At 46.4% G+C, this 25587-nt stretch overlaps 2 protein-coding genes and 1 long non-coding RNA gene across 4 annotated transcripts; 1 reads left to right on the top strand and 2 right to left on the bottom strand.

The window, feature by feature from the left end:
* Nucleotides 1-369: 369 nt before the first annotated feature.
* On the top strand, nucleotides 370-10448 carry LOC310670541 (zinc finger protein RFP-like). Of its 2 annotated transcripts, XM_083426044.1 has the most exons (8): nucleotides 370-1059; nucleotides 2524-2619; nucleotides 3029-3259; nucleotides 4315-4337; nucleotides 4827-4945; nucleotides 6001-6033; nucleotides 7221-7250; nucleotides 9668-10448. In XM_083426044.1, exons 1-8 carry the CDS (start codon nucleotides 628-630, stop codon nucleotides 10192-10194), a joined length of 1491 nt encoding a protein of 496 aa, XP_083282170.1. In that variant the 5' UTR covers nucleotides 370-627; the 3' UTR covers nucleotides 10195-10448. The 2 variants fall into 2 exon arrangements, with proteins under 2 accessions (XP_083282170.1, XP_083282171.1); XM_083426045.1 differs by lacking the exon at nucleotides 4315-4337 and having other exon boundaries at nucleotides 3029-3276; nucleotides 4824-4945.
* A 2975-nt stretch (nucleotides 10449-13423) lies between these two features.
* LOC310671150 lies at nucleotides 13424-16791 on the bottom strand. Its single transcript, XR_014507833.1, has 2 exons — nucleotides 16689-16791; nucleotides 13424-15258 (listed from the first exon to the last, which is right to left on the bottom strand). It is a non-coding gene; the product is annotated as an uncharacterized lncRNA (long non-coding RNA).
* A 2490-nt stretch (nucleotides 16792-19281) lies between these two features.
* LOC310672834 (uncharacterized protein) lies at nucleotides 19282-24770 on the bottom strand. The gene is made up of 4 exons (XM_083430490.1): nucleotides 24268-24770; nucleotides 21980-22716; nucleotides 21375-21550; nucleotides 19282-20305 (listed from the first exon to the last, which is right to left on the bottom strand). The coding sequence occupies exons 1-4, from the start codon at nucleotides 24434-24436 to the stop codon at nucleotides 19402-19404; spliced, it is 1986 nt and encodes a 661-aa protein (XP_083286616.1). The 5' UTR covers nucleotides 24437-24770; the 3' UTR covers nucleotides 19282-19401.
* Between the last annotated feature and the right edge of the window lie 817 nt (nucleotides 24771-25587).

Raw genomic sequence — 25587 nt, forward strand, 5'->3', positions numbered from 1 at the left:
TAATCAGCACCACCGTCTAGCCAACTGATATGTCCAGGCTGTCCTTGATTTACTTATTTTATTTAACAACATTTGTGTACTGCATGACTGATGGTAATAAAATCTCTAAGCATTTTACCCAAAACAAATTTAATTCACCTCTAGTTCCAGCAGCGTTTATGGGAGGTACTTTCTGGTGCAGTTCACAGAGGCTGTTGGAAATATTTCAAGGAACTTTGTTCACCCAAACTAGTTGATTCCAAGCAGGGGAGAAAGGGCAGCCCCGCCCCTGAAAAATCCCTGCCTAACCCCACCAGATCCCAGAGCTGAGCAGGGGATCAAGATGTCCAATCCAGGAGGTGGGGGAGGGATCTCGGGCTGCTACAAAGCCCTGCCCTCCGGGAGGTGGATTTTCTTGAAGCGGAGGCTGCTGTTGCTGCACGATGCCAGGGATTTCCTTTATTTCATTTATTTATAAAAGTACGTACACAATGCCTTCTCAGGACAATGCACCGCCATGCATATACTGCATAAGAAATACAAAGCGAGGAGGAAACGAGCAAGGATAAATCACGTGAGCAATAAACTCCGGAGTCATTTGCAGAAAAACCCAGGAAGTGAGATCGGAGGAAGTGGCGGGAGGGAGCCATGGCTGCTGCTGCTGCAGGGAGTCCCGTCCAGGATCTCCGTGATGAAGCCACTTGCTCCATCTGCCGGGATTACTTCAAGGATCCAGTGACCATCCCAGAGTGTGGGCACAACTTCTGCCGGTCTTGCTTGGCTCAGTGCTGGGGGGAATCTGAGGCAGAGGCTTCCTGCCCTCAGTGCAGAAGAGCAGTCCAGCAAAATAATCTCATCCCCAACCGGCAGCTGGTAAACTTTGTGGAATTAATCAAGAAGCTCAGCCTCCAAGAGGGAAAGGAGGAAGGAGGGAAAGGGAAAGTCTGCAAGGAGCACCGGAAGCCCCTGAAGCTCTTCTGCAAGGAGGACGAAGCCCCCATCTGTGTGGTGTGTGGCAAATCCAAGGCACATGGAAACCACAAGGTGATTCCTCTGGAGGAGGCTTACGAGGAGTGCAAGGTAGGAAACCACGCGGGATCTTGAGCAGGGGAGGGAATAGCTGTGGATACTTCTATGTGCTTTTCTGTGGCTCACACGTCTGAACAAGGCATGACATGAATTGTCTGGATGCAATTTGCATGCTGGTTGTTCAGTGGAGCTTGCTCCTGAGTAAGGATGGAAGAGTACCCTTAAACACATCAATTGATTCCCTTCCTTTTAAGGATTTGAAATTTTATCAACACACATTGCAGCACCTATAGTAAGCTTTTGAAGTCCTGGGACTTTCTCATTGTTGTTTTCTGCCTAATAATAATAATAATAATAATTTATTTACTTATTTATACCCCGCCCATCTGGCTGGGTTTCCCCAGCCACTCTGGGCAGTTTCCAACAGAACACTAAAATACAATAACCTATTAAACATTAAAACTAGTGCAACACTGCTACCCCTTTGGGATAATAAAATGATAGCAACGATGATGCTGATAAGACTTGTCTCTGAGGATGGGTGCATCTCATAGTAGCCATAAATTGCATGCTGCGGTAAATCTACAAATCTTACCTGTGCTTCTTGCATTGCAGGGGTTGGACTAGATGACCCCTGGGTGCTTTCCAGTTCCCAGGGCTGCATCTCCACTGTGGGGTGGGGGGAGCTGGCAGAAGCTGACAGGTTTGCACCGAGGTGGAACACTTTTGATGTCCGGTCATCCACCCTCCCCCATTGTTTTTTGCGCACCTTGGGAAGTTGGAGGGGAGCCATAAAGTAGCCACGTTTGTGGATGGCACTCAGCATCTCTGTCTGCCAAAATCTCCGAGGCTTCAAAGGGCTCAAAAAGGGCCTCTCTAGTTCCCAGCTAGGTAAATATGGTACTTGCTTTTTGTATGAGTGGAACATGGTGAGGGGTACCATTTTTTAACGGTTACCCTCAGGCAATGAAATGTATTGGGCCAGCCCTGGCACCTTTCATTTTTCTACATAGTCTCTTGTTTATGCGGAAGATATAACCACTATATTTTGTGACTTTGAACATTTTTTATTGTTTGTATTTTTTATTTTACGCTAATATAAATAAGAATAACAACAATAATAATTTATTATTTATACCACCCCCCCCCCCAATCTGGCTGGGTTTCCCAACAGAATCTTAAAAGCACATTAAAACATCAAACATTAAAAAGTTCCCTAAACAAAACTTCTGGAGGGTAGCGAGATTGGCAAAGCCTGCTAAAAATATCCCCACCTCAGTAAATCTTTTGTGGTTTTTCTCCAAACTTTTGCAGTTTATAATCATTTAATTAAAACATAAAAAATACAAGCATTAACTGTTGCATATTAAATCTGCTCAATTAAAAGTATTAATGAAACAGAAGAGGGAGAGAAACTATTAAGAGCAGGGCCACCGCATACTAGAAGTCAGGGTAATACTCAATTTATCGCTCCATCTCTCCATGTCTAGCCTGAGTTTTTTATTTCCTCTTTAGGGACTGATCAGCAGCCGCCTGCAGATCCTGATGAAAGAGAGAGAGAAAATTCTGGCCTATCAACTGGACCTGAAAAAGGAAAGCCAAGCCCTCCTTGTAAGTATCACTGTGATTATTAGGGAGGGAACAACTACTTGAAGAATCAAGTCAGGACTGAGGAGGGATGGGAAATCTGCCCATTTCATCCTCTCCCTGTTTCTCATTTTTCCGCATCATGACAAGGCTCTTGCTTTATGCTGTGGCCATAAACAAAATGGAAGGCAATGGAAATGGCAGTGGAGAGGGTAGAGAGCGTGTGTTCATCCCTTCAACCTCCTGCCACCCTCCAATTTTTACTTTAATGTCTGAAGAAGAGGCCTTCTTTAGCTGCTAGGGGTTGGTTTTATGTCTATGAAAAATCAAGCATGGCCTCCCTGTGGAATTCTCTCGTCTCTCCTTCTGATGTTGTAAATACACATTCCAGACTCCGGCCTGCTCTTTTCCTATTTCTTACTGCTTCTTGCAGAAATTGACAGAAACGGAGAGGCAGAAAACAGTGGAGAAGCTCAGGCAACTGCGCCAGTTCCTGGAGGAACAAGAAAAGCACCTGTTGAATGAGATAGAAGACGTAGAGGAGCAGATTGCAAGGGAAAGGGATGAGCAGCTGGCCCGATTCTCCAGCGAACTCTCCTCTCTTGAAAGGAGCATCCAGGAGTTGGAGGAGAAGCGCCGGAAGCCAGCGAATGAACTCCTGCAGGTAAGATGGTGGCAGGAGCAGCACAAGGCTTCACGCCTGGAAAAGGGTGCTGGCAAACTTTTATGTGCCTCATTCATCTATACAAATAGTATGGGGCTCAGTATATGGAGGCTCTAGTCAGGAGAGCTGGGATGATTTTCTCACCTGAATGCAGACTAGAGATTCTTTTGTGGTGGATGGAACTGGATGCGGTTTTCTGCTCTTTGCAGAAAATACTGGTCTCCTAATGCCTTCTAGCATGGCCATGCTGCCTTCATGGCCTGTGTTGGGCTTCCCAGAGGCTGCTTTGGCTGCCTTGGATCAAAGGAAAAAATAAAATTGAGCAAACGAGAAGTGAGCTTTAGCATTAAGCGCAGTTTCTTTATTTGACACCCCAGGTTTTAGGCATTGAGATTGTCCTTTCCTCTCGCCCCACCCTCTCTCACCCAGAGGCAGACAAGGGACAACCGCCATTGTTTTAGGGACTCATGTGAGATGCCTAGAGTACAGAGATGCTCACAAAGGCCACCCAGCACTACTACAGTGGTACCTTGGGTTACAGACACTTCAGGTTACAGATTCCGCTAACCCAGAAATATTACCTCGGCTTAAGAACTTTGCTTCAGGATGAGAACAGAAATCTTGCTCCAGCAGTAGGAGGCCCCATTGGCTAAATTGGTACCTCAGGTTAAGAACAGTTTCAGGTTAAGAACGGACCTCCGGAACAAATTAAGTTATTAACCCGAAGTACCACTGTCCTCATATGAAGTAACAAATCTTGCAGCTCCTTCACGCTGGTATGTTGTCTTGACTCAACTAAGGCCTTGTCATCATGTCTATTTATCTCACCTCCGGGAGGAAAAAAAACCCCATTTCTGTCCTCAAGAACTTAAGACTGGGTAACTTAAGAACTTAACATTGGAAAAATGAAAACTGAGAGAAAGCAAAATTGGCTGATTCCTACCCAAAATTTTGTCATGTGCCAGGCAGACTGACATCCGAGGGCCAGGGTCTGAGGGGGTCTTCCTAGTGTGGCCTGTGGTGTGCAGTGAATTCCCTTCTCTTTTCCCCTCTAGGATATGAGAGGCACCTTGGAGAGGTAAGTGGATCTGGCTCATTTCCATTAGTATCACTCCATGAGGCTGGGATGCAAGAACCTCAAACATGGCCCTCCAGGGGCTGAAGGGGGGAGATTGTAGGACTCACTCCATGCAGCACCTCACAGGTAAAAGCAGGGCCTCATCTTCGGAACTTGTAACCCCCCAATTCTCATTGCAAGAATCAGAGTTATGCCTTCTCTCCCCCCCCCCCCATCACCTCACGCAGGGCTGGAGGCTCTTCTCTGCCTCCTGCACATTATATTCATTTCTTGTTCTTTGAATAGACATCAGAGGGGAGACTCAGAGGCCTGGGGTGCTGTTGTGGCCCCATGATGTCTGGCTGTGGAGTTTATAGCGAGGAATAATCTTTCCCCTCTGTGCCTTCCTGTCCCTCTGAGCTTTCTGCAATTCTCTTCCTCAATTCCATCTTTTTCATGTACTCGGAATTGTGGATTTGAACAGGCTAACAGTGTTTTTCTTTTCAGCAGGTATGGGAAAAGGGAGAGTCAAGAGAATCCACTGGCTTTCTTCCCAGAGCTGAAGAAGAGGATCTCGGAATTTTGTGATATAAATATCCTTGTGGAGGATGTCATGGAACAATTTGAAGGTAATGAAAACGGCCTGCAAGGATTTTACACAGGGCGTTATATTAGTTCAGAACTGAACATACCAGGCTCTTGTTGCGTTGAATTCCATTCCTGCTGCTGATGGGGTGCCACCAGGATAGTTTCCTTCTTGGTGCTCCAGCCATCATTTCCTTTCCCCCCGTGTATATTGTCACTCTGGATCCTGTAAAGAAAGCCTGAAAAATAGAGCAAAGTCAGGGTTTTTTTCCTGCAGTGTGCATCTGTTTACAGTTATATGGAACCTCCTTTTTTCCTTTTGGTTCCCCATCTACACAATCTGGGGTTGTCCTTCTGGAGATTCTCCTGCTCTGAATGGAGTCAAAGGACATTGAGAAGCCCTCAGTTCCCCCTCTGCCTCCTGCTCAGGCTTGCTTCTCATCAGTGGAGCCAAGGCCTGAGCCGTCTCCTCCTCAGACGTCGCCCTGCAGCTGCCATATCTAGGGCTTCGGCCTTCAAGATCTCCTGAGAGTTCCCACAGTGGAAGTGGAAGCAAGAGCACATGAGCCCCAAAGGGCACAATTATGCTTGTTAACAACCTTAAAGATTTGTAGAAGGTTTGTGAAGAAGGGTTTCCTTTTGCCTGAGATCTCTGCCAATCCTTCCTCATCGGCCTTCGCTTCTCCTTATGTTTCACAATTTTAGTTTTAATAATTTTCCCCACCACTTTACTTGGGGAAGATGTTAAGGCTGCCTCCATCTCCCCTCTGCCTCCTTTTACCGGATTCCTATTGTGCTGCCTCCTCTCCAACCCTCTACTAGACACCAATTATAGTGACAAAACTCCGAGAATATCAGGATTTATGCTGAATATTTTTATTCTGATATTTGTAAGCTTGCTTTACGATTATGGAGTTTTAAAGCTTTCGTGGTTTTCATAGATTCTTCCTATGATTTTCTTGTTTATAATTATTTTTTCTACTTCTTTATCTTTTTCTTGAATTTGAAGATGCTACGTTATGAAGCGTTACTTTTGTATAGAGATTTATTTCAGGTGGAAGAGTGTTGCCCTTACACTATATCTTTTTTGCTTCCTCAGATGCTCTGTTGCTCAAAGAACAGCTTCAGGAAGGTAAATTTCATGGGGAGAACAGTTTCACAGGAGGGATGGGGACTGATATTTTATGGCTGTTGAACCGTCGTTTCTGCAGACTTTGGGACCCCCAATGGCGTAACTCTGGGTAACAGTCCTCTAGTGGTGTTTGGGTTCTTTGTATGTCTCATGAATGAACTGGGAGGGAGGCTGAAGCCTTGGATTGGAGGCAGAGCTGTTCCCTGTGAAGAACCTGCACATCAGTCTGGGACTATAATGGAAGAGTCCCATTCCTGCCTGTCATATCACTGGTTTTCCACTAGATTTTTTACTTTTATTTTTATCTGTTTCATAAAATTTACATATCACTTGATGGGGACGGACGGACTTCAAAGACTTAGAATACCTTTCAAGAGTCTAAAAGGACTCACACTTCTTATGATATCGACCCCATTCTATGAAGGAGGGCTTCCCATTGCCTAAGACCCTTGGAATTACATTTTTAAGCACTGCCAATTCTTCCTGTGGAATTTGGTTTGTCATCATGCTTGAAAATGCCAGCTTCAGAGAGCCAGTGTGGTGTAGTGGTTAAGAGCGGTAGTCTCATAATCTGGGGAACCGGGTTCGCGTCTCCGCTCCTCCACATGCAGCTGCTCGGTGACCTTGGGCCAGTCACACTTCTCTGAAGTCTCTCAGCCCCACTCACCTCACAGAGTGTTTGTTGTGGGGAAGGAAGGGAAAGGAGAATGTTAGCCGCTTTGAGACTCCTTTGGGTAGTGATAAAGCGGGATATCAAATCCAAACTCTTCTTCTTCTTCTTCTTCTTATTTCCCACCTGTTTATACTTGGGTCAGATCTTAACCTTCCTTCAGCTTTCTTTTGGATCTTTTTAAAAGATGGAAATGGCATTTCTGGCCTTCCAGTCTTCCAGTATAGATCTCTATTTCATTCATGAATTCAAATTGATTTTATTTTGCGATTTTCTAGTATGGAGTACCGTTTCTGGTTTTCACATAGAAGCATAGAATATTAGAGTTTTAAAGGTTTCCAAGGGTCATCTGGTTCATCATGTTAGTGTCTTTAATTTCTTAGTCATACCGTTCCTTGTTTGCAATTATTTGTTCTCTGATTTAATCTTCTACTTGAAATAAGGAAACAACAGGTGCTAAGATATGATGTAATCCTTTCGTAACAAGATTAAACATCATATCTTTTTGCTTCCTCAGATGATCCATTACTCAGAAATCTTCAGAGAGGTAAGTTTCACATGGAGGCCTAAATTCACAGAAGGGGTTGGCGCTGGTCTTTCATGGGGTCTGTGCTGCAGAGTTAAGAACCATCCATAGTTTGACTCTGGCCCTGCTGTTTGGGTTTTCCCTACGTACAACAAAGGCAGAGAGGCTGGGATTGAAGGTGTAGACAGGATGGAGAGAGGGCTTCCCCTCCAAAGAAACTGCCCAGAAGAAGAATACTAAGTTCTCTTCCTGCCTAGAGATAGTTTGTTTGAATTATGTGACCAAAGCACTTCGCAGCTGTGTCAGACCAAGAGTCCATCTCATCCAAAATCCTCTTCCCAGCAGGAGCCAAACCGATGCCACCAGGAAGCCCCTAAGCAGGACTGGAAGGCAGTGGCCCTCTCCAGTTTCTGGCTTCCATCACCTGAGAATCGGAGGCAGCCTTGTCAATAGCCCCCACCTAGCAAATTTAGCCCAAATTTAGGGAGATCTGTTTTGCTGACCAGACCCAGCACTGTCCGCACCCCCGGCCTTGTTAAGGGACCAAGAGGGGCTTCATCTTCTGGAAGTTTAAAAAGCAGTTCCAAGAAGACAGGTGCTAATGGCTGATTTGGTAGGGAGAAATCTGTGGTCTGAAATGGCTCAGCAAGGTCAGGTCAGGGAGGAGGAGTTGGTCTTAGTGGGAAGGGGCCAGAAAGAAACAGCCCACCCTAAACATCCTTCTGCTTCCAGAGCAACTTTGGGAAGAGATGCTTCACTGTGGAGGGACAGTGCTCTCTTTCAAATTTTTTTGCCTCTTATTTTTTTAGAGAAAAAAATCTTTGAGCCGTGGGGCTTGTGAGTGGGAGGCATGCACATGATGGTATTAGCTCTAGTTCAATAGGTACCCCACCGTAGCCAACTTTCCCTTGTTTCAAGGTATTTAAATATACAAAAGCAGGTGTGTTTTCAGGACAGTGAACCAGCTTTACAATGAAAACTGCAAAAGACAATACAGTGGTGCCTCACAAGACGAAAAGAATCCGTTCCGCGAGTCTCTTCGTCTTGTGGTTTTTTCGTCTTGCAAAGCAAGCCCATTAGCGGATTAGCGCTATTAGCGCTATTAGCAGTTTAAGGGCTATTAACGGCTATTAAAGGCTTAAGGGATTAGCAGATTAGCTGCTAAAAGGCTATTAGCAGCTTAGTGCCTTAGAAAAAGGGGGTGGGGAGCGGAAAAAAAACCCCAGGAATCGCAAGACATTTTCGTCTTGCGAAGCAAGCCCATAGAGAAATTCGTCCTGCGAAGCACCTCCAAAACGGAAAACCCTTTCGTCTAGCGGGTTTTCCGTCTTGTGAGGCATTCGTCTTGCGGGGCACCACTGTATTTAAATATACAAAAGCAGGTGTGTTTTCAGGACAATGAACCAGCTTTACAATGAAAACTGCAAAAGACAATACATTATTTAAAGTGCTTTTAGCATGCACTAGGAAGGCAAACTTGCATGTTAGTGGTACAACGCTTCTACGAAAAGTTTTGCAATTCAAGGGTATCTGCTAGGTTGCCCAACTTTGTTTTCCTCATTGAAATGTTACCCCTGAAGCAGCATTAGTCTTACCTCCAGCTGAGCTAAAATTGGCTGATCAGTCTGCACTGACGCTCTTCCTATAAATGAGGTTATTAAGGGGTCGATAGCTGTCCTCTGCTGATCTGAACTGGGGTGCCCTCATTCAACACCCCATGGGAGCTCCAAATGGCTAATTCACCCAGAGAGTGTCAAAGGAGGATAGTTTCCATCTACTGGCCACTATCCCCTTCACTAATATAGAAGAGCTGAATATTCTTATTATTTATTGAATTTATATACTGCCCTACACCCAAGGGTCTCAGGGCAGTTCACAGAATAAAATAAAGATATAAAACCACAAAATACATAATAATAATAATAATAATAATAATAATAATAATAATAATAATAATAATACAACCCAATAGCCTCCCCCCCAAAAAAAAAGCATTTTAAAAGGGCATAGGACAGGCTTCCTCAGCCTTGGCCCTCCAGATGTTTTGAGGCTACAATTCCCATCCTCCCTGACCACTGGTTCTACTAGCTAGGGATCATGGGAGTTGTAGGCCAAAAACATCTGGAGGGCCAAGGCTGAGGAAGCCTGGCATAGGATAATGTTTCCTGGGTGATTTTGCTTCTTGGAAGATACATAGATTGAAAGGAGGGGAACAATATAAATACATTGACTATAAAAAGAGGAACAAAAGTGAGTCAAAATCCAAAAGGAATGTATTTATTCTGGAAGACTCCTAATCTTAGATGTGAGGCAAAGAACTCCCATTTTTTTTTAGAGGGAATCTGGTACCTGGGGTGTTTTTTGGATCAGGATGTCTCTCTCTGACTCTCGGCTGATTCTGCCTCTCTTCTTTTTCCCTCATCCTCCCCCCAAAACAGCAAATGTCACTCTGGATCCCGACACAGCCCATCCCAGGCTCATCCTGTCCGAGGATCGGAAAAGCGTGAGATGCGGAGACAAAGAGCAAGACCTGCCCGATAATCCTGAGAGATTCAACAACCGTACTTCTGTGTTGGGACATGAAGGATTCACAGCAGGCTGCCATTTCTGGGAAGTCACTGTGGAAAGTGAGGGAAAGTGGGTCTATTGGACTGTGGGGGTTACCAGGAAGTCTGCAGAGAGGAAGGGTGACTTTGCCTTAAGTTCTGAGGGAGGGATCTGGGCTGTGGGGAAGTCGGGAGGTGAGTATATGGCGTTTGACCCCCCTGATTACCTTCCTCTGTCCCTGTTTTGGGAGCCCAAGAGGATCCGAGTGACTCTGGACTATGAAGGGGAGGAGGTGTCTTTTTCTGATGCTGACTCAGGAACCGAACTCTACACGTTCTCAGGAGCCTTATTCTCTGGAGATACCATCCTCCCTTTCTTTCACCTGTCAGGAGATAAAACCCACTTCAGGATCTCCTGAGGAGATGGAATCTGCCTCACAGGCCCAGCAAGTGTTTCTCTCTGGACCAGAATGACTCAGATTAAAACAAGAGTATTTGCCTCTCAAGGGCACTTTGGGAAGGATTCATTCATCGAAATAAGCAGAAATAACAAAATAGTCAATAAATTGTTGTTGCTTGTTGTGTTTTCCCTTTCCAGAATTTATTCTGCAGGTGAATTCTTAAGGAAACAGTAACACTTGACCAGTCTGAATAAAAATCTTTTCTTCAAAAAGGTTCAGCCTCCATCACCTTCAATCCTGGTTTCGTTTCTCTACCTTCCTCTCCTCACAAGACCTTCCGCAGCTATTCAAATGTGCACATTATTGAATTAATAGATTTCTAGAAATTAACCCCTTCACCCACATCAGTCAGGAAAGCTCCTTGCTCTGGAGAACTCAGACAGGAAGAAAATGCAAATAACTTGAATTGGCCACAAACTTCAAACCCCCCTCTGCTTTCATGTGCATGCAGACTTCTTCAGATACACTGAAACAGAAGTCACCAGACCCTTATATATAGTGAGGGGGTGGGGAGGGGTATTACTCAGAAGGGTGGTGGGAAGGGGTGATTGGATGATAGGTGTGGTAAACCTGTTGACGACTGTTAACGCCTGCAATTGGTCTTACAGGAAAAAGCAAGGGGTGAGATGGCTAAAAATAGCTTTATCATGTATAATGAGATAAGAATCCAATGTCTCTACTCAGACCAGATCTCTCCATGGTTTTAAGTTTGGTAATAAGTTGCAATTCAGCAACTTCTCTTTCCAGTCTATTTCTGAAATTCTTTTGTAATAAGACAGCTACTTTGAGATCTTGTATAGAATGGCCCATGTGAACAAAGCACAACAGATCAGCATGCCACCATCCCAGGCTCAAAGGAGAGCTCCCTTTCCCCGCAGTTTTCCACATAGCAAGGGGAGCGTCCTTTGGGGTAATGCCCATCAAAGGGAGTGAATGGACTATGCAAAAGGAACGCGGCCCGTAAAGCTTTGCCAAAGCCCGGGGTTGAACCAGGGACCTTTAGATCTTCAGTCTAACGCTCTCCCAGCTGAGCTACTTTGGCTGCCCAGGGCAAAAGCAAGCACCACTCTAGTTTCTCCCAGAAACAAGACTCCCAAGTTGCAAGATGAGGTGGCTGGACCTTTTCCTCAGTGGCCAGGAGTCCTGGCATCAAAACCTTTGGATAGCTGTGCTGCCCCCACCTCTTCAAGGGGCGAAAAAGAGAGGGAGGCATGCACGAACCCAGGTCACAGGACTGACATATGATACCCCATCACTACTCGCCCAGCTAGTGAGGAGGTGATTTTCTTTCCAAAGAAGTACTACATTGTTTGCTGGACACAGAACTGTTAGTTGTCATTAATGCGTGCTGCTGTCTTGCCGGGCGCCAATGGAAGCCTAGATGAGCCCTTGAATTTAGATAACAGGCCCATCAAGAAGTGGAACAGCAACCTGGCTGGTCTAGTGATTTGGTAAGTCTCACCACACTGGCAGGGGATAGATTTCCAAACAGGGAGCATAAAAACATAAGGAGAATGCTCCTGGATCAGGCCAATGACCCACCTAGTCTAGCATCCTCTTCTCACAATGGTCTACTAGCCTTCGATAGTCCACCCTGAATTATTCTAATTCTTCTTTAAAGCTATACAGTTCAGTGGCCATCACTGCTTCCTGCGGGAATGAGTTCCATTGTTTTAAATGTGGTGCGTGAAGAAATGCTTCTCTTTCTTGCCCTGAATCTTTTGAAATTCAGCTTCACTGCATGCTCACGAGTTCTAGGGTTACAAGAGGAGAACTTTTCTCCCTCCACTTTCTCCATGCCATGCATAATTTTATAATCTAGCATGCCACCTCTCTGGCCGGCCTTTTCTGTGCATTGTAAAGTCCCCAAATGCTGCAAGGGAAAGTGTTTCCTCTCCCCTCATGGAGGTGATGCTCTTGCAGAGGTTTTGTCTTGTGGCCCACACCTGACATGGGTTTCTGTTGAAAATGTGCTCAGGCATATTTCTGTGCAGCCTTCTTAGCGCAGTAGGCAGCGCGTCAGTCTCATAATCTGAAGGTCCTGAGTTCGAGCCTCAGAGAAGGCAGCTTGCAGATCTCTTTGTTTTTGCAAAGGGTGTGTGCCCCCTCTGTTTTCTGAGCATAGCTGTCAACGCTTCCCTTTTTTAAAGGGAAATTCCCTTATTCCAAATAGGATTCCTCGCAAGAAAAGGGAAAAGTTGACAGCTATGTTTCTGAGCAAGAGCTCCGAGTGTTTTATCTTGTGAATTCAAGCACAGGGGTGATGCTTTGGGTGGGAGAGGATGTGTGTTGGTGTCTCAGATAAGCCCATGTGCTTGGACAGAGCAAAACTGTCTTTCAAACAAACAAACAAACAAAGCCCATTGAGTGAAGGAATGAAAAGTCATGGAGGTGGTGCTAGTTTCATCTGTCCCTGATGGTCTAGTGGTCAGGATTTGGCGCTTTCACCGCCACGGCCCGGGTTCAATTCCCGGTCAGGGAATCCTTTTGCCAGGAAGAAGGAGCACTAACCTGACTCTGGCTCCTTTTCAATGGGTCACAGAATCACAGAACTGTAGAGTTGGAAGGTACCCCAAGGGTCATCTAGTCCAACCCCCTGCAATGCACATTGGGTCACACTGAGTGATGTGCTAAGGAAGAAACCTGTCTGCAGACACCTCCATCCTGTCGTACTACCTGGTGGTTTAGTGGTTAGGATTTGGCAGTTTCATCACCACCCCAAACTGGGTTTGATTCCCAGTCGGAGGATCCTTTCTTTTTTTAGTTTAAATATTTTTATCAGTTATTTAAAACAGAGAAATAGCACTAACTAAAATCCTCAACCCATGCTCACTTTCCACAAATCACCTTACCTGTTTATCAGCATTCTGAATCATTTTTAAACCTCGTATCGGGGAATCCGAGTTTGGGTGCAGGCAAAGATGCTCAGCTGAGAAAGCAGAAAAGGAGCTGAATTTGATGCAAGGATGCCTTGACTTGCACACCTACAGTCCTCTGCTTTACCAGCCGAGCTATCAAAGGGCACTGAGATATGGGCAAGCTGGCAAGGGGGAGCCTTTGCCCTTGGGTTTCTGTAGTGTAGTGGCTATCACATTTGCCGAACATGCAAATGGTCCCCGGATTGAAACCGGGCAGAAACATGCCTTTTATTTTAGAGCAGCCAGACTGAAAACAAAACCCCAGCCAATGAAATGAACAAGAAATCAGTGTGTATGAATCACTGTTTGTGATGGATATGTACTGCAGATAAAGATATATACATGCAAAAAAGAGATATGGACAAAGAAAGTTTCTATACCAGGGGAAGTTAGAAAATGAAGAGAGGAAGAAAGTAGAATTCATAACATTTTAACAAATTTCAATTGCCCTTCGAGTAATTCAGCAATTTGCACACACATAACCTCCGCCATAGAGCTACAATTCTCAGAGTCCCCTGGGAAGAGGAATAAACTGTTAAACCCAGTGCTTTTTTTCTAAAAAAATGTTTAGAGGTACTCTCATTTTCCTACTCATATTGAAATACTGCCCCTCAATGAGGCCAAACTTAGATTCATAAAATGTTTAGGGGTATGCATACCCCTGTGTTCCTCCCAGAAAAAGCACTGGTTAAACCACTCTGCAAATTGTAGTTCTGTGAGGACGATAGGAGTCCCCGAAGAACTCTCTGCACCCTTAGCACAGGGGCAAAACTAGGCTTTATTTCACCCGGGCCAAAGACCCAGTTTGGTATAAAAAAAACATGTGCATTTGCACACACAGAGACTGGGAGCATCAATGGCACCCCTCTGGAGGCTTCACTGGGGGAAAAACAAAAACAAGCCAGCCTGCCCTAGTTACAGCTCTGTTTAGCAAACCACAGTTTCCAGGGTTCTTTGAGGAAAGCCATGACAGTTTAAAATGGCATGTTACTGCTTTAAATGTATAGTGCAGATGGAGGCCCAGGAAATGAAGTTAGCAGCCTCCCATAATGCCTCTGCACATACGGTCATTCACAAGGGCCTCTTTCTTCTGTGGAAGCAGCAGGCATAGGTCACATTGACCTGACTGCTCTCTGCTTACAAAGCAGAAGCAGCATACCCTCCAACCTTTCTCTGATGGGAATAGAGACGTCCCATTCCATAATGATAATTTTACTATTTATACCCCACACACGTGACTGGGTTGCCCCAGCCAGTCTGGGCAGCTTCCAACATAAATAAAAACATAATAAAACATAAAACTTTAAAAAAAACAAAAAACTTCTCTATACAGGATTGCCTTTAGACGGCTCAGGGGTTGGATAACTCCATATCCTCCAACATTTCTCCAGTGAAAATAGGAACATCCTAAGGAAAACCAGGACATTCTCTAAATCAGGGACATCCCTGGAAAATAGGGAAGAGATGGATGTTCTGAAGCAGTACTGGCTCATCATTTCTCACTGACAAGTTAAAAGCACCTGCTGGTGGTGGGAGGCTATTTCAGATGGCTCAGTGTCATTTCCCAGCTCTGCTCGCCTGTCTTATGAACACCTCCATCCACAAAACCTCAGACGAAAGGAGGCTGAGGAAAGCTGCCCAGGTCTCTGTGGCGCAATGGGTTAGCGCGTCTGGCTGTTAACCAGAAGGATGGTGGTTCGAGCCCACCCAGGGACGGCTGCGGGCAGGATTCCTGGACGAGGTGGCCGAGTGGTGAAGGCGATGGACTGCTAATCCATTGTGCTCTGCACGCGTGGGTTCGAATCCCACCCTCGTCGGCCCTTTTCCCCTTGGGATTCAGGATTTCAGGATGGAAATTTTTACTTAGTTCTGCTGTATTGACCCCTGGAAAAAGTAAGAGTCAGAATAAAGTGTAGAACTTGAAGACAAGATTGGCAACCTCACAAAATGCCTCTATACCATTGGCACACTAAATGGGGGTCTTTTCATTCTGTCGCAAAGATACTGCATGGAGTTGCTCCAATGAGGCACGGCAGAGGCTGAGGACTTGGCCTCTTGAAGGAAAGACTTCTTTGCTGGCCGCCATCCACAGAACCATCACTGTCTGGAGAGAAGGTAGTTAGCTCTAAGTCTGTTGCTGGAAGAGAACAGAGGACTGCAGAATCTGGAACTGTTTAACACAAAGCATTCCAGCCAGTAGCAGGAAGCAAATGGCTCTCACCGTTTTCTTTTGTGTGCTGTCTAATGCAGGGATCAACAACCTTTTTCAGCTGTGGGCTGGTCCACTGTCCCTCAGACCATGTGGTGGGCTGGACTATATTTCCGGGGGGGGGGGGGGGAATGAACGAATTCCTATGCCCCACAAATAACCCAGAAATGCATTTTAAATAAAAGCACACATTCTACTCATGTAAAAACACCAGGGAGGCACCACAAATAACCCAGAGATGCATTTTAAATAAACACATTCTACTTATGTAAAAACACGCTGATTCCCAGGCCATCCGTGGGCCAGATTGAGAAGGCGATTGGGCCGCATTTGGCCCACGGGCCTTAGGTTGCCTACCCCTGGTCTAATGGAAAAGCAAAATGCCATTGGCACCTAGCAGAGGATGGTTTCGATCCATCAACCTCTGGGTTATGGGCCCAGCACGCTCCCGCTACGCCACTCTGCTGGATGGCAGGAAAGTGGCCTGGTTCTTTTCATCTATTCAGCTCCGGCAGATAAACTTCAGGTCAAAGGAGGCTGATGGTGGTGGTGGGGAACCACTCAGCTCTCTGCGGCACAATCAGTTAGCATGTCTGGTTCTTAACCAGAAATAAGGTGGTCTGAGCCTACCCAGGTCAGGGGTTTGCATGGTGAAGGCGATGAGCGGCTAATCCATGGTTCCTTGCACATGTGAATTTGAATCTTGCCTTCATCAACACTCCCCCCACTGGATGGAGGATCTGCAGCATCAACTTTCGGCTAGCTATGCTGTCTTTGCTACTTGGGAGGTAAAAGGCAGAGGAAGGCATCTGCCAGCCTGGATTCAAACCAAATCCATCCTCCAAGGAATGTATTGCGCCTCCAAGGGGGTGCGGCGTGCCACCCCCAGGGGCCATGGCGTGCATCCCGGGGAGTGTGGCGAGCGTCCGGGGGGGTGTATGCGGCGAGTGGCACGCGCCCTGGGAGGTGCCGCCGATCGGGGGTCGGCATTTTGTCACCCCTCCTTTGGAATGGCACCCAGGGTGGACTGCCCCTCTGCCGCTGCCTCAGAACACCCCTGCCTGCTGCTGCTGCTGCCGCCACAGTAGCAGTGATGGCTTCAGCCCACTTCTTGGTGCTGCTGGTCTCCCCTCACCCTAGGGAGGAAATGGCAGGGGCTGTCCTTTGGGGTCTCCTGGGCTCTGCACCTTCCCAGCATGATTGACAGTAACACCCCACCTCCCACACCCAGTGACAGCCTTTGATTCCCTCTTCAACTCCCTCCCACTTTGTTCCTGATGTAGATCCTTATTCCATGCTTGTTTCTGATATACATCTTCACTCACCTCCCCGCCTCCTTTTCTAGCAGCAGAGGCACCATTTTGTGGTTTGCCTCAAGCGCTGAAATGTATTGGGCTTCTACATCACTGGCTTGTGGGAGTGGGGCTGGTCACCAGGCCACCATTTTGTGGTTCTGTCCCTTTTTCTGGGGCAGCCATTTTGTGTTGTGCCCTGTTGCCGCAGCAACCATCTTGCAACTGGCGCCCACAATACTTTCTCCAAATTCCAAATAGGACAACCAGCTCAGAAAAGTTGGCCTAATCGCCCTGTTCTACATAAATAGCTCCCTCAGGTCCCCGCCTGTATTGTCTTCCGCTGCTCAGGTGTATATTTACAATAAACTGAGCCAGTGATTAAAAAATCTTTACTTCTCTGCACAGAGCAGCAACTCGGCTCTCTGGCCAGGACCTGCCCCGATGACACAGCAAAAGGATTCCTTGACAGGAAATGGATTGAGAAAACTGGTTAAAAAAAACACAACTTGCTACTTGAAAAGGCCTTTGGTGGCATATCCTTTTTGGTTTGATTGGAAAGCTTTTATATTTCAAATCCTGCCATCAGTGGCCTTCCCCACACTGGCTAGAGGCTCAGGTGTGGGGAACTTGCCAGGCTCCTCATCTAACCCGAAGTCTATTTGTGGGGAGCCTTGCCTACCTACCCTGCTCTGTTCCTTAAACCCTCTCTGCTCTTCTCTATCCCACCTGCGAAGTCACAGGTAGAAAGGAGAAGCGAGGGGAGAAATAAATTTCACTGAATTCAGTTCTGTTCTGTTCTCATAGATAAATCTCACTGAATTCAGTGTGGCTTCAGCCCAATTAAATGTGTTTGGACGTCCTGCATTAACATTCCTTATTAAACTTGCTTTGGATTGGGCTGCCGGTATTAACTGTTCGTGAAGGTTGGATTTCTGAAGGTTCTCACCAGGTGTGATGCATTGTCACTATGTGTCAATATCAATGAATTGTGAGTTGTCCATCTTTGCAAGGAAGGTGGACGGAGTGAGAGAAAAACAACATTGTCTCCACCTCCTATAACTACCTGGCTCTGCCTCTTGTGACCAGACCTGCCATGAGCTGCCCTACCCACCATCCCCAATGGGGAGGAGATGCCACTGCCTGCCTGCTTCTTAGCACATGAAGCAGCCGGTCAGTTTCATAATCTGAAGGTCCTGAGTTGGAGCCTCTGAGAAGACAACTTCCTCCTCTCTCTTCCTTTTTGCCAAGGGGTGTGTTCAGCTGCGCTCTCTAAGGGGGGGAAAGGGAAGACTCTGGGTATCATAGGTGATGAGTTCGAGATCTTGATTGCTGTTATTTACAGTGGTACCTCAGGTTAAGAACTTAATTCGTTCTGGTGTTAGATCCCACCTTTGTATGGACGTAGAGTTCAGGTTTTGAAGAACAGATCTTGCTGGGTGAAAAACAGGCTAATGAGTCATACCATAATACAGAGGTTGATGGATCAGACACCCCCTGTGTTATCTCACCAAGAAATGGCCTCCTGGGTCATCAGTGCCTCTCTCAAAGGGGCGACTTGCCACATACTTAGTTGAGAACGCATGAATTGCACAGCCTCAGCCATGCCCAGTTGGCTGTGGGCTCCAGTGACTATCATGCAGACCAGCTGTGCTTTTAAAAGTTAAAAATTCAACAATGATAGCATTAAAATGTTACACAAAATTAAGAATTAGGAGCATGAACTCTTGTCCTGTCCACACCTTTCATGTGTTTTTACCCATTGCGCACTTCTGCTAAAATCCTGATTTCTCCATTTTCTTCTATGGGAAACTGATCAGTATCATCCCCAAGGGAAGGGCTGGCTCAATGTACAATATATTTTTTTCAGAAAATTGAGAGGGAAGGCCAGGGATTAGACTGTGTTTGGGGGAAATATCTACTTTCAAAGATGGTGTGGTATAGTGGTGAGAGTGTGGGCTAGGACCAGGATGACCAGGATTCAAATTCCCACTCAAGTCATGAAATTGACTGGGTTACCCTCGGCCAGTCGCTGTCTCACGGTCCAACCTCCCTCACAGGACTGTTGCGAGGATGAAATGTTTTTGATTACAGTATATGAGTTTTTGATCTGCTAATGTATTATCTTGGAATATTGCCGTATTGCCTCTTTTACACAAGTTTCTTTCATTATTTTTCGTTATATCTTTTGTCTCTTTATCTTACCTGTGCACATATTCAATTGTTTTCTTCCTTTGTTGAATTGCTGGAATACTCTGCTAGTTGTGTTCTACAAAAAGTATCTATTGAGGGCAGTGGTGTCCAAACTTTTTTCAAAGAGGGCCAGATTTGATGAAGTGAAGGGCTGTGATTGAAGTTTTAGGATTGATGTTGTTGAGCTCTTTTTAGGGTTGACGTTGTTGAGGTTTTTTAAGGATTTTACCCGAGGAAACTAACTGCCACAGGGGCTGGATTCAACCGACAGGTGGGCAGGATTAGGCCCCCGAAACGGACTGTGGCTGCTTTGCACTCTTTGTGGGAAGCACTGAAAATAAATAAACAAAGTAAACCTTGGTCTGATCTAGCAAGATGATTCTTACATTCTTACAGAAGACATCTTTCCCCCCCAACAAGAAAAAGAACAACCTTGTACAACCTACAGTTAATATTTATTCATCCAATTCTCCTGTGGCCACCTAGAACACTCAACAATATTATCTTTAATGCATAGTTAAAGGAAATGGAAGATTCTTAAAAAGACACGGCTTCAGCTTGGCTTCCTTTCCACGTGCAGCTTCTGATGTCGAAGAAGGCCGCTGCGCCGCGTGAAACATTTCTGGCACTCGGAGCATTCGTAGGGCTTCACCCCTGTGTGGGTTCTCTCGTGCTGAATAAGGTACGACCTGCGGCTGAAGGTCTGCCCACAGTCCGAGCACTCGTAGGGCTTCTCCCCTGTGTGGATTCTCTCATGTTCTGTAAGGACCGAGCTGTAGCTGAAGCTCTTCCCACACTCCGAACACGTATACGGTTTCTCTCCTGTGTGCATGCGCTGGTGTATGAGGAGGTGGGATTGCCTGCTGAAGGTCCTCCCGCACTCCGAACATACGTGTTGGTTTGCTCTTGTCTGGATTTCCCGGGGCTGAGGAGCATCGTAAGGCTGAGGGAGCCTTTTCCCAAAGTCCGACCAGATGGAGGGTTTCCCTCCCGTGCGTTTCCTCTCAGGCATATTGAGGTGCAGCCGCAACTTGAGGCTCTTGCCCCATTCCGAGGATTTGTATGCCTTTTCTGCCGTCGGCAGTTTCTGCTTCTTGAGGACGTCAGAGCTCGGGAACAAGTTCTTCCCACCATCCACACCCACCTTCTTTCTTTTACGCCAGAGCAGTCCGTCCTGGAAGGCCCTCTTGTGTGAGCCTGTGTGAGCACCCACATGGAGAAAGGATAGCTCTGCTGTCTTCCATGGATGGTTTTCTACACGATTTTCTTGAACCTGCAAACCTCTGGGCATCAGTTCCATTTCAGGATCCTGGGGACTTTTCCCTTTGGTGTTTTCCCATGATCCTGTGGGGACATCTCCTTTCTTGGGTCCTTCTGGCAGAAGAGTCTCTTCATCCTTGGGCTCCTCTTTCACCTTCACTTGACAGTCAACAGCTGGAAGAAAAAAAGACACCTGTTAAATCGGTCACACGAAGGACACTAAGTGGAGTAAGAACTGATCTATGCATCATAATTAACAGGACAAGTTGACCACTCGTTTAAACAAGAACATAGATGTCAACAAAAATCACAAACAAACCTATACAGTGGTACCTCGGGTTAAGAACTTAATCCGTTCCGGAGGTCCGTTCTTAACCTGAAACTGTTCTTAACCTGAAGCACCACTTTAGCTAATGGGGCCTCCCGCTGCTGCCGCACTGCTGGAGCACAATTTCTGTTCTCATCCTGAAGCAAAGTTCTTAACCCAAGGTACTATTTCTGGGTTAGCGGAGTCTGTAACCTGAAGCGTCTGTAACCTGAAGCGTATGTAACCCGAGGTACCACTGTACATTTCATCAGGGGTGTCAGATAATTCCATCCAAAATGGAAAAGGGAGTAATCTGGATATTCATCCAAGGCCAGGGACAAAAACTGTGCAGACAAATATGAGTGGTATTCACTATGATCAGTGCTATTTTTCTAGAAAAAGAGATGCCGTAACTCATCATTAGTGTCTCCTTGTTCTCTTATAATGGCAATGGCACCCAACTGAGGAGGTGTCAGAACTGAGTACCAACTGAAAAAAAGCCCTAACTATAATACACATAGGGAGGTAAATATCAAAGAAAGCCTTCTTGCAAATATTTGGATCCCACAACATGGCTTCCTCAACCTCGGCCCTTCAGATGTTTTGAGACTACAATTCCCATCATCCCTGACCACTGGTCCTGCTAGCTAGGGATCATGGGAGTTGTAGGCCAAAAACATCTGGAGGGCCGAAGTTGAATAAGCCTGATTTAGGGCTTTAAATACCAAAGTTGACACCTTGAAGTGGGCCTGGAAAATAACTGGCAAGCAGTGTAGCTGTTTTAAGACTCTGTTAGGAAGAAAAGTGTTTAAAAACAGGATTCCACATCAACAACTCTGAAGTGGTATAGCCTTCTACTGCCTCATTCAGATCCAACTGAGGAGAAAATATTTTTTTAAGGGGGAGGCGGGAATCTTGACCTCATACCCTGTGTTGGTTTCTAAATCGGGAGTGTGGACTTTAGGTGCACTCTGAACTTCACATAGGAGGAATGTGGAGCCCCTGCTACACCGCAAGCACCTCGGACGCTCAGTAAATACTTGCCTGGGACGATGGTCTCTCCATCGCCGCCTTCTACAGCCTCCATGGAAAGCTTCAACGTGACAGTCTCTGACAGATGCTGCCCACATGGTGTCTGAAATGAAGGCCAGTGAATAATATATTTTCATTTTTTTATTTACTTATTTCATACGCTGCTTGATTTTGTGTCTCTCTGTGTGTTTTTAAGCAAAAAACCTCAAAGCAGTTTACCAAAAAGGAACAATAAAATTATTAGTAAAAACAATTAAAAAGTTCAAAAAATGAAAAACCAGAAATAAACTTGAAACAAATACGCTTTCCTAGATATCTGGGAAGGCTTGTCTAAACAAAAATGTTTATAGCAGGTGCAGAAAATAATAAAACGAAGGTGTCTGTTGGATAGCCATAGTTCTAATGTGTAGGTGCCGCTACACTAAAAGACTGATTTTTACACACACACACACAAATGCAGATTGTATCGCTTTTTTGTTAAGGGCTAATTTCTGAGAAATTTGTGACCCTCAGGATGAAACAGTTGGCTCACCTGCTCTTTGTGGTTCTCAGACCACTTCAACCTCAGGAGGAAATCCTCTGCCAGAGCCACCGCCTGCTTGCCGGTGTCTGGCCCGCGTTCCTTGACCCAGCTCCGCATTTCCTCCGGGAGGATCATCAGGAACTGCTCCAGGATCACCATCTCCAGGATCTGCTCCTTGGTGTGTCTCTCCGGCTCCAGCCACTGACAGCAAAGTTCCCGGAGATGTCCAAGTGCCTCTTGAGGCCCCTCAGCCTCCCAATAGGAGAATCGCCGGAAACGTAACCTCTGGGCCTCCAAGCCAGCTAGAATGCCCTCCTCTGCTAGGTTCCCAGAAAGATCCTGGCTCCGGTCAGCCTCATGGGATCCTCCATTAACACCCGGCAACGTTTGGACCCTCCACTCTTCATGAGTCCACCATTTGGCGTCTGCAAATCCCTTTATGGAATATTTAAAATCCGTGGGGATCTTCCCCAGGTGAGGCCGTGGTGGCAACGGATTTTCCCACCCTGGCCAAGTGGCGACCACATCCTTTGGGAACTTACCCTGCAGAGCTTCCCAGCACTGTTGCAGCCCTCCATCTGGCTCCTGCTTAATTCTGTGTGCGGCTGCTTCCCCAGAAAGCTCTCCATTGGTCTCCACCTGGATGATGTGAAGGTCCCTCTGCAGGGACTCCCCTGGTTCAGACTCTGCTGGATCGTCCTTTTCTGTTTTTATTCCAGGCATGCTTCCTTGCTTTGCACATGAAACTGGAAAATATCCAGAGCAATGTCAGTAAGTGTGCAATTTATTAAAGAAACGCAAACCAGGTCTAACCCGGTTTCTCGGTTTTAGATTCTAATTTCCCCAATCTTAAATTCGTTTCTCCACATGATTCGTTCTTTGATTTCTGCAAATTCCTCTTTATATGCATATCCTCACCACCACAATTTCTCCCAACATTTTTGCAAAGCAATCACAAAAATATGCATTACTCTGACCAGTTTGCCCCAGTACATGCAATTTTGTACACATTATCTGGCTGGAGAACAGCACTGAAAATTTAGGATAAATGTGATTTTTTTGGGGGGGTGGGGATGTTTTTCGGTTCTTTATTTCTTTTGCTAATTAAGTAGATTCCCCTTTAAATGTGAACAGAACTGATTGCCCTCCCCACCCCTAGATCTGACTAAGAGATGAGAAATCTGTGGCCTTCAGATGCTGCTGGACTACAACTCCCATCATCCCTGGCTTATAAATAGTTCAAATAAACATTTTTTATATATAGCTAGCTACAAGAGCAAAACTGTTTGGGGGTATAAAATCATTGGTTTATTCCAAATGACCCATAGGAATATTCTGCGTTTCCAAATAACCAGGAAACACACTGGCTTCTTTCGTCCAAATGGTCATTTGAATACAAATAGGCAGAGAAATGTGAGACCAAAAGAAGATCAGTTGCTTTTACTGTTCAGTCTTTAGGGACTATCACCAAATGGACAATATACACCCCTTGCTGTTATAAGATAGATAAACACACTATCCTTCTAAGCAGCTACTGGATATTTGCAGGATCGATTTGCTTAAAAAATGACACCAGTTATTAGTACAGGGGACGCTTGGGTTGTGAATGCGATCCGTGCAGGATGCACATTCGCAACCCGCAGCGTTCGCAACCCATGTCTGCACGTCTGTGCAGGCGCGAGTTGCGATTCGGCGCGTCTGTGCATGCGCAAAGCGTGATTTAGCGCTTCTGCGCATATGCAACAGCCGAAACCCGGAAGTAACCCGTTCTGGTATTTCTTGGTTTCGGCGGTCCACAACCTGAAAAAACACAACCTGAAGCGCCTGTAACCTGAGGTACGACTGTATTTGCAGTGTTTTTTAGGAACATCAGAAAAGCCCTCTTGGGTCCGGTCCTCTGGTCCAGCATCTCTTGCAGTGGTGAGCTGGATCCCCCAATGCAAAACCTACTAGCAGGATCCGAGCACAACAGTGCTGTCCCCACTTCTGATTCCCCATAAAGTGGTCTTCAGAGACCCATTGCTTCAGACGCTGGACATAATTTTCAATGGAACAGAATCCAAAAACGACTCCTAAGCAGGGATGCAAGTGATGCGAGCCATGGCACAGTGCTATCAGCAGCTCAGGTCTACCACTCAAAGGCTGCGGTCAAAAAGGCACAGGCGAGAGGCTGTAAGTTGCCAACCCCAGCGCAGACTCTCGGTTTTCCTGCTTGCAAAACACGGCTGCTTCCCTCTCTCCAGCTATTTCTGGTTCTCCTGCTCTTCCTCTGGATCCGGGCCTTGCCTGAAACTCACCCTCTCCTGGGGGTCTTTGCATCACAGCTGCTGCTGATGTCTTGGGGGCTCCCCAGATCTTCATAAAGCGGGGTGTGCGCGCGTGCACCCCAAAAGCCACTCTCCCAAGCAAGGAGGAGAAGGGACACAAAGCGGCTGCCTTCTTCACATCTGCCCTTCTCAAATTCATGCGCCTCTCTGCCAAGGAGAACTCGGTTCATTTAACCCTTTCCTTGTATTTCATTTTGTTGTTGGTTTTTGGAAATGGCAACTTGCGTGTTATATATAAAAGTGGACAGATTAAAAGCAGAAGGACATCAGGGGAGACTGCTGGGTCAGGCCAACGGCCCATCTAGGCCAGCATCCTGTTCTCAGAAGGTCTGTCCAGATCATGGACATAGCCAAGGGATGGCAGGGAGGGGCAGCTTCCCCCTAAATCAATAAAAATCAATGAAAATACATAGCAAACTGAGGTTCTGCCCCCCTAACAAAAGGCTTGGCTACACCCATGATCCAGATCTCTGTGGACCCCCCCCCCCAGCAGGATCGCAGCACAAGAGCCTTCTCCCCTCCTATGGTTCTTAAAAAGGTAAAGGTACCCCTGCCCGTACGGGCCAGTCTTGACAGACTCTAGGGTTGTGCGCCCATCTCACTCAAAGAGGCCGGGGGTCAGTGCTGTCCGAAGACACTTCCGGGTCACGTGGCCAGCGTGACATCGCTGCTCTGGCAAGCCAGAGCCGCACACGGAAACGCCGTTTACCTTCCCGCTAGTAAGCGGTCCCTATTTATCTACTTGCACCCAGGGGTGCTTTCGAACTGCTAGGTTGGCAGGCGCTGGGACCGAACAGCGGGAGCGCACCCCGCCGCGGGGATTCGAACCGCCGACCTTTCGATCGGCAAGCCCTAGGCACTGAGGCTTGATATTCAGAAACATTTACTGCCTCGGACTGTGCATAGCCATCATGACTAGTAGCCAGCCTTGCCCTCTGTGAATTTGTCTAATCCTCTTTTCAAGCCATCCCAGCTGGTGGTTGTCATGGCCTCCTGTGGCAGGGAGTTCCACAGGCGCTGCTTGAAGTATTTTCTTCCCTGGATAACCTTCAAGTTCTAGTATTAGGAGAGAGGGAGGAAAACTTTTCTCTATCCACTTTCTGCTTGCCAGATTCATGCAGGCAGGTTTCTCACATACATAAGAAGAAGCTGTTATACTATTCCAAGTCTGTCCATTGGTCCATCTAGCTTAGTATTGTCTGGCAGCAGCTCCCCAAGTTTTGGGATCTCCCTCAGTCCTTGCTGGAGGTGTGGGAGATTGAACCTGGGATGTCCTACATGCAAAGCCAC

Source organism: Podarcis tiliguerta (assembly GCF_965153285.1).
Source record: "Podarcis tiliguerta genome assembly, chromosome: 2".
NCBI lineage: Eukaryota > Metazoa > Chordata > Lepidosauria > Squamata > Lacertidae > Podarcis > Podarcis tiliguerta.

Coding starts and splice junctions, on each gene's coding strand:
- LOC310670541 (XM_083426044.1), top strand. CDS start 628: ATGGCTGCTGCTGCTGCAGGGAGTCCCGTCCAGGATCTCCGTGATGAA. Junction 4,338..4,826: donor ATGAGAGGCACCTTGGAGAG/GTAAGTGGATCT, acceptor TCTTTTCAGCAG/GTATGGGAAAAGGGAGAGTC. Junction 7,251..9,667: donor ACTCAGAAATCTTCAGAGAG/GTAAGTTTCACA, acceptor CCCCCAAAACAG/CAAATGTCACTCTGGATCCC.
- LOC310672834 (XM_083430490.1), bottom strand. CDS start 24,436: ATGAATTTGAGAAGGGCAGATGTGAAGAAGGCAGCCGCTTTGTGTCCC. Junction 21,551..21,979: donor CTGAGAACCACAAAGAGCAG/GTGAGCCAACTG, acceptor CCTTCATTTCAG/ACACCATGTGGGCAGCATCT. Junction 20,306..21,374: donor AAGTTCAGAGTGCACCTAAA/GTCCACACTCCC, acceptor GTGACCGATTTA/ACAGGTGTCTTTTTTTCTTC.